General features: G+C 39.0%; 1 protein-coding gene across 3 annotated transcripts in view; it reads left to right on the top strand.

The window, feature by feature from the left end:
• The window catches only part of NADSYN1 (NAD synthetase 1), a 49859-nt gene that overhangs the window by 6379 nt on the left and 30013 nt on the right, over positions 1 to 13467 (top strand). For all 3 annotated transcript variants that reach the window (XM_088145817.1, XM_007430483.3, XM_088145819.1), the window contains exons 3-7: positions 785 to 901; positions 6559 to 6612; positions 8616 to 8705; positions 9666 to 9717; positions 11300 to 11388. In XM_088145817.1, coding sequence (XP_088001943.1) covers positions 785 to 901; positions 6559 to 6612; positions 8616 to 8705; positions 9666 to 9717; positions 11300 to 11388 — 402 coding nt within the window. The remainder of the gene's footprint in view (positions 1 to 784; positions 902 to 6558; positions 6613 to 8615; positions 8706 to 9665; positions 9718 to 11299; positions 11389 to 13467) is intronic.

The raw sequence follows: 13467 nt of genomic DNA, 5'->3' as shown, positions 1-13467 counted from the left end.
TCAGTACTGTTGTAACTTCGAACAGTCACTAAATGAATGGTTGTTAAGTGAGGACTACTTGTATAGATTCCATTATCTCAGGCCATGGATGAGTTACTGTATATTGCTGGCTGGGGAATTCTGGGAGTTGAAGTCCACACCTCTGAAAGCTGCCAAAGTTGAGTAACACTGGTCTAATACATCTGGAAGGTACCAGGTTAGGGAAGTCTGGCTTAAAAAGATGTAATACAAGGGCAGTTTTCCAAAGGGGTATAGATTTCAATGGTATCCAGATTAGCATCATTCTGGCCCCAGGTAAAGACCTTTCTATTTTCCCTGGCTTTTTTATTGGTTTAAAATTGTATTTTAACTGTATTTTAATTCATATTGTTTTAGATCTGCTGCTGCCTAGTTTGTGTGGTGTTTTCATTTAGCATTTCATTTTATTGTATATATTTTTTTATTCAAATTGTATTTTTAGTGTGTTTTCTTATAAACTGTCCAGAGAGCTTTGGCTATTACGTTGTTTAAAATTTTTAATAAATAAAAATATAATAGAAATACTAAGCCAACAACAACTTTTGTTTACACATTCCTAGTTTCTCTGACACATGAACATATTTAAGTATATAGACATATATGAATTAATTCAGTATTAACGTATATATACACAGTATGTATAAGATGAATAGAGATGCTTCTATTGATATAATGTGAATTTAGGAAATTCATCTTATGCAAATAGTCCAGAATTTTTTGTTATAATTTAACTAATTCAGATCTCTTATATTATTTTGTTATGCAGTGGTTATGGCTGTTCAGATCATTACTATGAATCCGACACACTCTTGCATTCATTTCAAGTTTTGGCTAAGCTTCTGGAATCTCCTGATACTCAGGACATAATATGCGATATTGGGATGTAAGTGTCTTATTACTTCATTGCATAGTGGGACTTTTAGTAGGAAAAACCAGCAATGTTAGCTTCAGATGAGGTTAGCTGGTCTGTAGCGAGATCAGCGGTGACAAATTTGAAATATAAATAAATAAAATAAAATGTGTTTTCTTTATGAGATGAATATTTTAAATATTATTTTTGTTCCAATTTATTTTAAGGGTACACTGTTAAAAATGTCACATCAGGTGGCGGTACCTAGTTGACCTTGGCTGTCCTCAAAAAATTTAAGCAGGGTAAGCCCTGGTAGTACTTTGATGGGAGATAACCAGGAAATTCCAGGACTGTATGTTGGACAGGAAAGTTAAAAAAAAAACCATGGAAGAAGGCTGTGGCAAACCTCTATTGCTGCCAAAATATTGCTGTCCTGAGTCCATCTCAGTTTGAAAGAATCTTTACTTTAACATATGAAAAGGAAGATAGTAATCTTTGTAACCAAAGTCCAAGCTTTTGATAAAATGTTGTAAGATACCTTATCATAGAATCAGAAGAGTCGTGTGTATTGAGACTAAAACTATTTGTGTTTGCAGGGTTAAGTTGCCGAGGTAGGTTGTTTGAAGGTCATAGTCTGTACTGATTGACACGAAATAATTCCTTCCGTCATAAGTTCCTATGTGTTGAGCTATTATTATGGTGTTTCTGCACATAGGTCCACAAATGTTGTTGATGTTGATCTGCCAATTCATTTGATGTGATTGTTGTGCTCTTGATGCCTTCCTTTTCCATCCAGTTCTTTGACAGGCACAGAGGAGATAGGCAGGGAGGTATATTTTTTTCCTCCTCTTATGTCATGTCAGTCTTTATAAAATGAGACACTAATTTTGTCCTTTGTCAGAATCACTCAACATCCCCCAGACTTTGGTACAATCAAAAACAGTGAGAATCTTTCTTTTTCCCAGCTCAGTGTTAAATGAAATAATGAGCCCACTTTTCTAGAGGATATGGAGGTTTGGACTTGGAGAAAAAAAAAATCAGTCTAGGAAGAAAAAATTAGATGCTTCTCTTTGTCATAGATTTTAGGAAATTATCTGGTTCAGGTTTATGGAAATTGGGAGGAAAATGATAGAAAATTGTTTTGTTTCCTTCAAAGTGATAAAACATGTTTGTTGTAAACTCTGAAGTAAAAAACAGCTGAAAATGTTGAATAAGAAATTAACTATTTGTAGTTAATGAATAGTGATTTGAAGATAAAATGGTTATATTAAATGGAAAAAGATCCAAGTAGTTTCACAAAGAAGCCAAAGTTACCTGCGTTTTCAATAATAAGGAAACCAGACCTTTAAGTAGGTAAGAATGCTGAAATAAATGATAACGTCTGAATGTCTATGAACGTCCATGAAAAAAAGAGGTGTTATAGCATGTGAAGGAATGTTCAAACAGAATTAATAATCTTAACTTGGGGATCTGTTTTTAAAATAACAGGCATTGTAAACAAATCATTTGTAAAACTAAGTTTTTATATTTCAGGAATATTTTTATAAGAGCTGAAGTAGTAAAAATTTCTATTTTCAAAGTAGTAACCATTGAAAAAAGGAAATATAAATTATTACAAACAAGAAATTTAGGTTTGAAAAAGTCTGTATAAGTACAATTCAGATTTATTGGGTTCAGTTTCTGTTTTAAAAAATGCATGTTCCTTTTTGTAGATTGGCAAAAAACTACCATTAGTTTATTATCATATGCCACAATAAGCTGTGCTTTATGTGGGTTTTAATGGTGTATAGACTATATTATGCTGATCTGTTCCTTAGCTGTATGGTGGTAAAATGACATATTTTGTGTATTTTATCTATTTGCACACTTACATGCCATTTCCAATGGCTCTGGACAGTTTACAAAAATATAATAATCATGAAACCCATATCACAAAATACATAAAACTGTGTGAAATGGGTGAAAAATGTGTTTTGAGCTGTAGCTTAATTGTAAAAAGGAAGGAGCATGTTTTAGCTCCAGTAGCAATTTGTTACACAGTAGGTTCTACCATGGAAAAAATGAGTTTTGTGCCAAGGCATAAAGACAAGAACAGTAACCAATAGAAGAGAATATGTGTAGCTCAGGGTTGAACTGTGGAGTCCTTGGGGTTCTGTGAGCTTGGTTGTTTTCTTGCAGACGTTTTGTTACCTGGCTGGGTAACATCTTCAGTGCTAGGATGGAGTGGAATTTGCTCTCTGCTTATATACGGTGGCTTGCCCTGCCTGTGTTGGTGGTGGTGGTGGTTGGTTTTTTTTTTTCCTAGTAGTTCCTTGATTATTTACTGCTTGATTGTGTGTCTGGTGATAATCTTGGTATTAATCTCTGCTTATCTGGGTGATGACTGCTGGTGAGGAGATGTTCTGATCTTTTGTTTCCTTTTTATTGTCTCTTTTGAATAGTGTGCAGATGCTGTTTGTCTCTCTGTGCCTACTGATGGCTACCTTGTCTGAATACCAAGCTTCCAGGAATTTGCTCGCATTTTTGGATTTAGCTTGGTCTAAGATGCTGACAGTTTCCCAGTTGAAACTATCGTTATGTCTGTCCATGTGTTGTGAGATTAGGGAGTTTTAATCATGTCTTCTGACTTCTAGTTGGTGTTCATGGATGTGCTCTACTAGCCTTCTGCCTGTCTGTCCTACATAGTGGTTGTTACAGTGCTTACATTGTATGTTGTAGATGACTCCTGTTTTTTTTTCTTAGGCTACTGGGTCTTTTGGTTTACTTAAGATGTTTTGCAGGGCTTTAATTGGTTTGTGTGCTACAGGGATGCCATGTGGTTGTAATAGTCTGTTGGTTGTTTCTGAGACATTTCTGATGTATGGCAGTGTTATCCTTTTCATAGCTTGTGTTGGTTATGTTGTAGTAGGTTGAGTGGTCAGGCATTTTTTGATACAGTTACATGGATATCCGTTTTGTTGGAAGATGTTGTATAGGTGGTCTGTTTCCTTTTTCTGGTGTTCTGGGTTGCTGCAGTGTGTTTGAGCTCGTTTGAATAATGTTCTTCACCGCTCCTCTTGTGGGAGGTTGGGTTGTTACTTTGGTAGTGGAGTACTTGGTTAATGTGGGTTGTTTTCTGATAGACTTGAGTTTCTAATTTGCTGTTGTTTCCTCTGCTGATGAGGATATCCAGGAAGGGTAGCGTGTTGTTGTTTTCTTCTCTGGTGAATTTTATTCCTTTGAAGATGTTGTTGATAGTTTCATGTGTCTGCTGTAGTTGTTCCTTTTTTATTATAACAAAGGTGTCATCTGCATACCGGATCCAAACTTTTGGTTGTATGCGTGAAAGTGCTGTAGTTTCTAGGCATTGCATTACAACCTCTGCTGTGAGTTCTGAGAGTGGTGTTCCCATAGATGTGCCTCTGATTTGTTGGTATATTTGTCCATCAAACTGAAAATAGGTAGTGAGGCAGAGGTTGATGTGGTCCATGTTTCTGGGTATTTCGATCTTGGTGTATTTGGTTAGATTGGATGTGTTGTGTAGTACTACTGACATGGATTCTTTCACTAGTTCTGGGTTTATGGATATAAAGAGTGCTGTGACATCAAATGAGGCCATAATTTCATCTTCATCTATGTGTATATCTTTGATTTTCTGGAAGTACTATAGTGAGGAATTGATAAAATATTTGCCCCTCTCTGTGAGATGTCCAAGCTTTTTTGTCAGTTCTTTTGCTGTGTTGTATGTTGGAATCCCTGGTAAAGATACAATTGGTCGGAGAGGTATGTCGGGCTTGTGTATTTTTGGTCGTCCATAGAAATGTGGGAGGATGGGTCTACTGCTTTTCATCCGCCACTATTCTTCTTTTGGTTGGCCTTTCTTGGTTAGGTCATTAAGGGTTCTTTTGATTAGGTTGTCTAGTTTCTGTATTGGGTTTGTGTTAACTTGGATGTAGATTTCTTTGTCCCCTAATACTTTTTTGGCTTTTTGCAAGTATTGTGATTTATCCGTAATAACAGTGGTTCAGCCTTTGTCTGCTGGGAGGATGATGATGGTTTGGTCCTTCCTTAGGCTTTTGAGCACTGCTCTGTCATCTGTTTTGAGTTGGTGCTGATTCTATGTTCTTCTGATCTGTGATATGATTGTCTGCCTTATGTTTTCTTGGGTCTCTGTGTTAAGTCCTGTAGTTTTAAATGCTGCTTCTAAGGCTGCACAGAACTCTAGCCGATTAGCGTTGTCCATGTTGCAGTTTAGACCTTTCTGGAGGATATTGTATTCTGCAGTGGATAGTGGTTGGCTGGACATGTTGATTACCCATTCAAGTTCAAGTACCTCTTTGGTTCTGGGGTTTAGTTTCAGCAGTTTAGTTTGAAGTTTTGTTTTTCTTTTCTCAGCTTGTCTTAGGAATGTGGTCTTGATGGTGGTTGTCAGTATATTTGTGTGCTCTGGGGTCATGGTTTGTTCCAAGGAGCAACTGGAACCCATCGACAACCATTGCCAGCCTGCAGTACTGATGTTACAGATTCTCAACATCAGGTACCAGTTTACTCATGGGCTGCTGTATTCTGGACCAGCTATAGTTTCTGAGTAGTCTTTAAAAGCAGCCTCATGTAGAGTGCACTGCAGTACTTAACCTGACTATGGTAACTCATGAGGGCATGAGTTACCATAGCCAGGGCCCCCTGCACTAGATAAGGACACAGTTGACCCAACAGCTGAAGCTAGACAAAGGCTCTTCCAACCATGGCTTCCACCTGCTGCTTGAGCAAGAGCTGTGACTAGAGAAGAATTCCCAAATTGCAAACCTGCTCCTTCACAAGTAGTGCAAACCATAACACTGGCCTTGATAAGAGAACTGCAGTGAACAAACAGCAATTCCATCTTGTTTGGGTTCAATTTCAGCTTGTTCTCTCCCATCCAAATCCTTGGAGCTTGTAAGCACCAGGATAAAATGTCAACAGCATCCCCCCTGCAGCCTGGGATAGTGATGTGAAGCTGGGTATTATCAGCGTACTGATCATATGGCATTCCAAACTGTTGGGCAGCCTCTCCCATTGGCTTCATATAGATATTAAAAACCAGGGGAGAGAAAACCAAGCCCTGTGGCACCCACTAAGTCAGGGGCCACTGGGCTGACCTGTCATGCTCCACCACTAAAGGCTGAATTTACTTAGTGAGGAAGAAGTAGAACCCTGTAAAACTGCCTCCAGTCCTCCTATTATAGGTAGTCTAGTAAGATACCATCAGTGATTTACTTCAAGTGATTTAACATCCAGATACTTGTTAGGCCTGTGCAGTGAAGCATAAAGAGATACTTTAGAACAAAGACCAATTCATATTTTCATGATGTTTTGGTGGTTCTAGAAAGAGTAAGACTTGCATTGCATCCTTTGATTTCAGTGGTAAACTTGTAAAGACTCGTGTGTATATAAAATAAAGAAGGTAGATTGAAAGGTTAACTCTGGCTCCTCCTTATGTACATGACAGGAATGCAAATAGATATTGTGGAATATACTTTCGATTATCTCAATATGAGATCTTAATAGATAAACAGAAATGAAAAATATATCTTGCACGTGGTAAAAAAAGACATTTGAAAAAGATATTTGAATGCAATCCAAAATCTGTTTAGATCCTTGAAATATAAAGGATCCAACTTCCAATAAGGAAACTTATAACTTAATATAATTGGTATTTCTTATTTCTACAGGCCTGTTATGCACCGGAATGTTCGTTACAATTGTAGAGTAATTTTTCTAAACAAGTAAGTGTCTTGAGGTATTTATTTATTTACTGGCTTTATTTACTGGCTTTATATACTGTACATTTTCAGGAAACTCAAGTTGATTGACAAAACAGAAGAGAAACTTTGACAGTATGCAAAAGTTAAATGCTGTCTGCCATTCTGTCCTGTGGTCCGAGATAGTCAGGCTCTGCTTGAAACTGATAAGCTGAAGCCTGAGAAAAATTGGGAATGAAATAGTTAAGGTTTTCATGCACATAATGAAGTTTTTCATATTAAGAGAGGAAGAGAAAGTTGAAATGGCTGAAGAACTGTCAGGAAGAGAACTGTTGTGGTGGTTTTGGAGAGATGGAGAAGAAGGTAGATGGAAAAGCAAGGTAGATTTAGACAGCATTGGCTTTTGAAGATTTGCCAGTTCCAGAATGGAAGAAATACCTCTGAAGATTTGCCTGTTCCATGGTGTTCCTAAGAACACTGAAGTGTTCCAGGATTAAAGGAAGATCACTGAAGATGAAGGAAAACCATGCTTCAAGAGATTTAGCCTTCACAGAATTTTGAGGGAGAAGAGGATCTGAAAATAGCTAGCCATTCAGAGATTGCTAGCCCAGTGTAGTTAAAGCTCTTGTTTACCATAACTGCATTTACCATAGCTGCATGTTAGACTAGACCCTCTGATACAACAACAGAAACATTACTTTTGCAGACAATGAACTAGTTAATTGCTGAATGGTAGGAATAGTTTAACATCATAAAGTAAGTTATTGCTGTTTGGCATACCGAGCTTCACTTTGAAATCAAATGCAGGCAGGGTGGGTTATGTTCATTTGCTTAAGCCAAATGCTGCTTATGTGATTAGTCTTGTATGGCTAAAAATGAAACCAGTATTTTTTATCTTGCAATGTTATGAATAAAAGGTGAAAAAGGTCTTTGGCTGCTGAGTTTATCTAGTTAGATCCTGACACGCCAACATCCTCCAGCCTTGACAGATATAATACGAACTGGAGCTAACAACATCAGATTATTTTTATCTATTAGCAGCCTGCATACTGTGAGGCTTTGAATGCTCTATGGAACAAACAGCTTTTAAGGAACTTGCAAAAGGCAAGGAAGTGTTCTTTTTTCAGGAGGCAAATTGTTCCAGAACACAGAAGCAACTCCAGAGAAGACATGGTATCATCCCACATAACTTTATGTGCAGTAGGGATTCTCAGTAGTCCTTTCCTGCAGTAACACATGGGATGGGCCAGATCCTGATGAAATGAATGGGTCTGTAAGTACCTGGGAGCCAAGCCATGTAGGCCTTCAAAAGTGACAACCAGCTCTTTGAATTCCTGGAAGCAATTAGCAGACAGGATGTATAGTATATCCACTGGAAAACAGTTCTGTGTCAGTATTCTTAAACTGTGGATGTAACCAGAAATATGTATGTATGTATGTATGTATGTATGTATGTATGTATGTATGTATTTAAACAATTTACATGGCCGCCCAACTCACTCCCGGTGACTCTGGGCAGCTTTCAAAAATAAAAATCCCAGTACAAAACCCACTCCACCCCGCCCCCCCCGGCGACAACAATACATTTACACTAGCCATTTGATGGGCTCTGGGTCAACCTGGGATCCCCAGGCCTGCTGGCACAACCTTGTCTTCAGGGCCTTGCGGAAGAGCATCAAGGTGGGGGCTAGCCTTATCTCTGTGGGGATGATGTTCCACAGGGAGGGAGCCACCATGGAGAAGGCCCTTGTTCTTAGTCCCACTAGATGGACTTCCTTAATAGTATGACATGGCTAGAACCATAGCTCTTTGTTATAATTCTGTTCATGTAGTCTAGAATTCATGTTTGAACTCTCTTTCACTGGATCTGGTATTTTTCAAATATGGTCAGTTGTGACTTTAAACAAATGTCCTCCTTTTTGCTTGGTTCCATTGTGTGTGCTTGTAACAGCGCTCGCTCTCTCTCTCTCTCTCTCTCTCTCTCTCTCTCTCACTCACTCTCTTCCTTTCCTCCTTTCTTTCTCAAGGAAACTTCTTCTGATACGGCCAAAGATAGCGTTGGCAAATTCAGGAAACTACCGGGAAATGAGATGGTTCACTCCTTGGAATAGATCACGGTAGCCTCTCTTCTTTATGTTTGCTCCTGCCATGATTAGTCTGAAAATTTGAGTTGGCTCTTGATGTTTGCCACTGTACATTTGTATTAAAAGGTCTTCAGAAGGCATTGCTATTTCAAAAATATTTATGAAATTAGCATCCCTGTGTTCTGGGTCATTACTGCATATACCAGCATATGTTGGCAGACAGGTTTGCAAGATAGATTCTGACGATCCTAACTTGCATAGAATAATGTACACATAATTGGGGTAAGACTGGGAGCTAGTTGTGCTTATGGCATACAGGCGCTCATGTTTAACCTTTTTCCCACACGCATCTCTGCAGTGTACCAATATGCGCTCATCCATTTCACTCAGCTTCGATGGATCTTGCTGGGTCAGCTGTACATGGTTTCCTTGTGGCAGCTGGCCCCCTCCTTTTTCAGAGCAGCTTGCCTGGCTGGTAATGGAAAGAATTGTCCCTCTCACACCATGTGGCTCACAGTTACCTGCTCTGTGGGGCTGTTTGATTATGGTGCTGAAGGGATCTATCAGGTGCACCGCAGGATGGTAATGCTGTCTGCAAGTTGCTCACAGTGAGCTGTGAGTGGTCTATGGACAGCACTAGAGTACATTTTACAGAAGACCTAATATGGACCCTTAAAAAAACATGTTACATATCCCCTACATCCCGTCTGCCATTTTGTGCATGCACAAAGTAACAGAAATAAGACCCAAACCGCAATGATGGGAAAACCTTTATGATCTTACCAGGGTCTGGTCTCTGTCAAAGATACCCCAAATCAAGGATAACAGTACTACAAATAAAAGGGCCATCTGTGCAAAAACTGATCAGTACTGTACTTAACCATTAGCAGGAAAGTTGCATGTGGCACAGATACAACTAAGGTTGTTAACTTTTTCTGTCTGTCTAAAATGTGTTATGTGAAAGTTTTTGAAAAATATTTTCTTCTTTATTAGGCATGTAGAAGAATATTTTCTTCCAAGAATGATACAAGAGATTACAGCTCAGGTAAGATTCTCTCCTCTTGGATTCAAGAGAATATTTTAGTTTTCTGAAGGTCTAGGTAAATTGCTAAAATGAAATACAAGTACAAGTTTTTCCTGTCTCGGAATTCTTGGAGTTGTAGTCCTACCATATGGGGAAGCACCAAGTTAGATGACGATTTTCTTAGCCTCTTTGGTATTGCGGTTGTATAACCAGTCATTTTTAATCTTGCTTCCTTTCTCTTACCTTTTGAGATACAGTTAAATTTTAAAAAGTTCATTGTTCTAGTTACTTGCTGATACCTGTGAAATGCAAGACATTAACTTTGCTACTCAGTAGCATAAAGAAATATTATTTATAATTTCCAAATGTTTTGTACTCGAAGTTTACAGTGGACTTACATGAGGTCCATACCACAGCATTTAAATTGACTGTGCTTGGTAGATGATATATTTTAACTCAGTTAAACTCTGGTTTCAGAAAACAGTAAAATAGGGGCAGTCAACCCGTTGCTTACAGGATGAATGCAGTCCTGGAATCTTTTCTTTGCATCCCTTGGAGTTTGCAGAACTCATGGTGCTAAAATTCAGCAGTGAATAGCAGCAGATTTTTCATGCATACAAAAGAGAAAAGTTTAATGTATGAAAATAATAACAGGACAAAAGTTCGTCTCTACTTGGGGCTGCTTTGAAGGCTACCTGGAAACTTGGTACAACATGCAGCAGCCAACTTCCTAGCAAGTGAGATCCACTTTAGCAGCGTGAACCTTGCAGTGTGACACTGCATTGGCTGTCAGTATGTTTCCAAGAACTATTCAAAGTTCTGATAATGGGCCCTGTATGGCATGGACCCTTGTTTTCTATGGGACCATCTTTTTTGAATAGAATGTGCCCATTCTGTAGATTAGCTTGGAGGTGGATGCAACAGATTCCTTCCCCTTGGGAGGTTGAGTGAAGCATAGAAGCAAGTTGTTTCAGTGGCAGCTTATCCTTGATCTTTATCTTCCTTTAGAAGAGCTTATCCCTTGAGATTCAGGTGGTCCTCGTATTCTTGACATCCTGAAATGCCAAGTTTACAGTTTTTTATGTGTAATTGTTTTTATGTGTTTATTTTTTAATTGTTGTACGCCACCCAGAGTCACCTTGGGTGGGTGGCTATATAAATATGATAAATAAAAATAATGTGGTGAAGACCATATTTTTCATCAAGCAGCCGGGAATTAAGGTGTTCTTGTGGGAGCTGCTTTTAATTCAGTGTTTTTAGGTTTTATGATTTTAAGTGAGCTACCCAGAGTCTTTTGAATTAGGGCAGAATAGAAGTTATGTAAACCTACAGCCAAGCATTCCATTCCCCCACCCCCACCCCATCCCTAACCATTTGCACAACATCATTGAGTTATTGCCCTACTGCCTCTGTATATTTATAATGTATATTTATAATCTACAATTGCACAACATCCTTGCATTTGGATGTTGAGGAGCCAATTGTACAATTGTTTTAATCACAGTTTGGGACAAATATCTTCATTTCTATTGATCAAATTTGTAGTTATGGATTCCTTTTATTTCCCCTCTGATGGTCCATCCTCATTCTTTGTTTATCTTAGGAAAGTGTTCCATTTGGTGATGCGGTACTAGCAACTTTAGATACTTGCATAGGGACTGAAATCTGTGAAGAATTATGGATACCAACCAGGTAAAAAGGATAAGCTTAAGTTTTCTCTTTAGAAGTGTTAATTGCACAAAGATTTCTGTGCCCAAAGAAGTCCTTTAAGCAATTGAATATTGTTTCTTCAGTACCTTACTTTGGACTTTTCAGTAGTTCCTCCCTCAAGGCTTCTGCTAAAACAGCACATAACAAACCAATGCTTGACAGATTACTATGCAAATATGTTTGTTGCCCAAATGGAAATGTCATAATTATTAGGGATATATGTTGATATGGTAGTGTCTAAATATTGATGGGTACTATATTGAAGGTCCCTGTATATTAATACCAAGGTCTTTGTTAGAGGATCTTTATCCTTCTTTATATCTTAATACCAAGACAATCACAAAAAAAGCCAAGTAATCTCATAATCTCACTTTTGGGCTGGAATGTAGACCTGCTACCACAATTCAGCGGTGAACTTCTCTTCACTGGATCTGTCAGGAATACTTTTGGGGGATTGGCCTTGATGGTCAAAATGGCTCCATCCAACTTTATGAAGCTATCCAAGGGGTTATTAGTTGCCATCACTTTCTGAATGTAGAGTCAAGCCACTTCTGTCAAATAAAATGGTAACAATTCATAGGTTGTTTAAATCCAAAGATGGTTTAATCCTGACAGATAGTGTAGCAGGTTTATTCTTGCTAGGTACATGATTTATGCGGTGGTAGAGTGGGATTCTTGAGACCAGTATATCAGTTGCAGAAAGTCAAAATGTATTTTCTGGAAATATTTATTTTATTTTATTAAATCAATTTAACCAGACTCACAACAGTATACATATATAAAAACAACACACAATAACAAAAATATTAAAAATAATAAAGTGTATCATGTCTGAGGCAATTTCATCCCACTAAGAACAATCCTAGAATAATCAAGATGGGCACAAAACCTCTGGACCCGTGCCTGGGGGAAAAAGCAGTCTTAAGAGCCTTCAGAAAAGCTGGTGGGATTGGGGCCATCTGAATTTTGGGGAGAATGCTATTCCATAGGGCAGGCATGGCAACAGAGAAGTCAGGTCTCCTGGGCCCTGCCAGATGGTACTCTTAAACCTTCAGATTGTGTATCAGGTTTGTTTGGGATTATGCAATCCTATGTAGAACCAAAGAAGGAAATTCCTTGGATCCAGGTGGCCTCCAAATCCATAGCCACTCATTGTTACTAGGGTTGAGCTTGAGCCTGTTTCCCCCCATGCTATTTCCTGTAGCCCCCAGACCCCGAGGCAGAACCTGAACAGTATCCCTTGGACAACCACGTGTTGAGATATATAACTAACCTTGTCCCAATGGATAATCTCACACACTGCCCTCATACAAATGTTAAATAGGAGCAGGGAGAGAATCGAGCCCTGAGGTACCCCACAGAGCGGGAGCTGAGGGTTGAACCTCTTCTCCCCATCGACTGGAACTGACCCTGGAGGAAGGAGGAGAACCACCATAATATTATGCTTCCCACTCCATTGAACTGGTCCAGAAGAATATTATGATCAGTGATACTGAAGGTTGCTGAGAGATCAGGGAGGGCTGGGGTGGATGCTCTGCTCCCATCCCACTCCTGCCATAGGTCATCTTCAAGCTCAGTCAATGCCATTTGAGTTCTAGGCCTGAAACCTGACTGAAAGGGCTCCAGATAATCCACTTCCTCCAGAGCTCTAACATTCATTGCACTGAAGCACCCTAGGTCTCCAGCACACTGAGGCCATATATATCTGTGTTGCTGACATCACCACCGTTGATCAGTTAAATGAGAAAGCCACAGAAGCCACTGGGTATACGTCTGCTGCTCCCACACAAATGCTCCGCACCACTGTCATGTGTAGCTGAATATTTGATCCCCAAGACTGACCAAGTCGCTGTGCCTCCAGCATATTCTCTAGCTCCTTGACTGTTTCTGATGGTCCCAACTATATCTGGGAGCCAGCTCTCCCCAAAGCTGGTTGCTGGCTGCTTCAGAGGCTCCAGTTGCTCCAGCCTTCACCATTAAGTACAAGTAAGTTTTATAAAACCCAACAACAATTCCAGCAGTACCAGAGGAGAGATCTTCAACAGTTCTCACTTCATATAC

Source organism: Python bivittatus, unplaced genomic scaffold (genome assembly GCF_059951505.1).
Source record: "Python bivittatus isolate LINGU-HERP-01145 unplaced genomic scaffold, Pbiv_v1 ctg000480_np1212, whole genome shotgun sequence".
NCBI classification, from domain to species: domain Eukaryota; kingdom Metazoa; phylum Chordata; class Lepidosauria; order Squamata; family Pythonidae; genus Python; species Python bivittatus.
The sequence above is the reverse complement of the archived record's forward strand: the minus strand, read 5'-3'. Positions and strand labels throughout refer to the sequence as shown.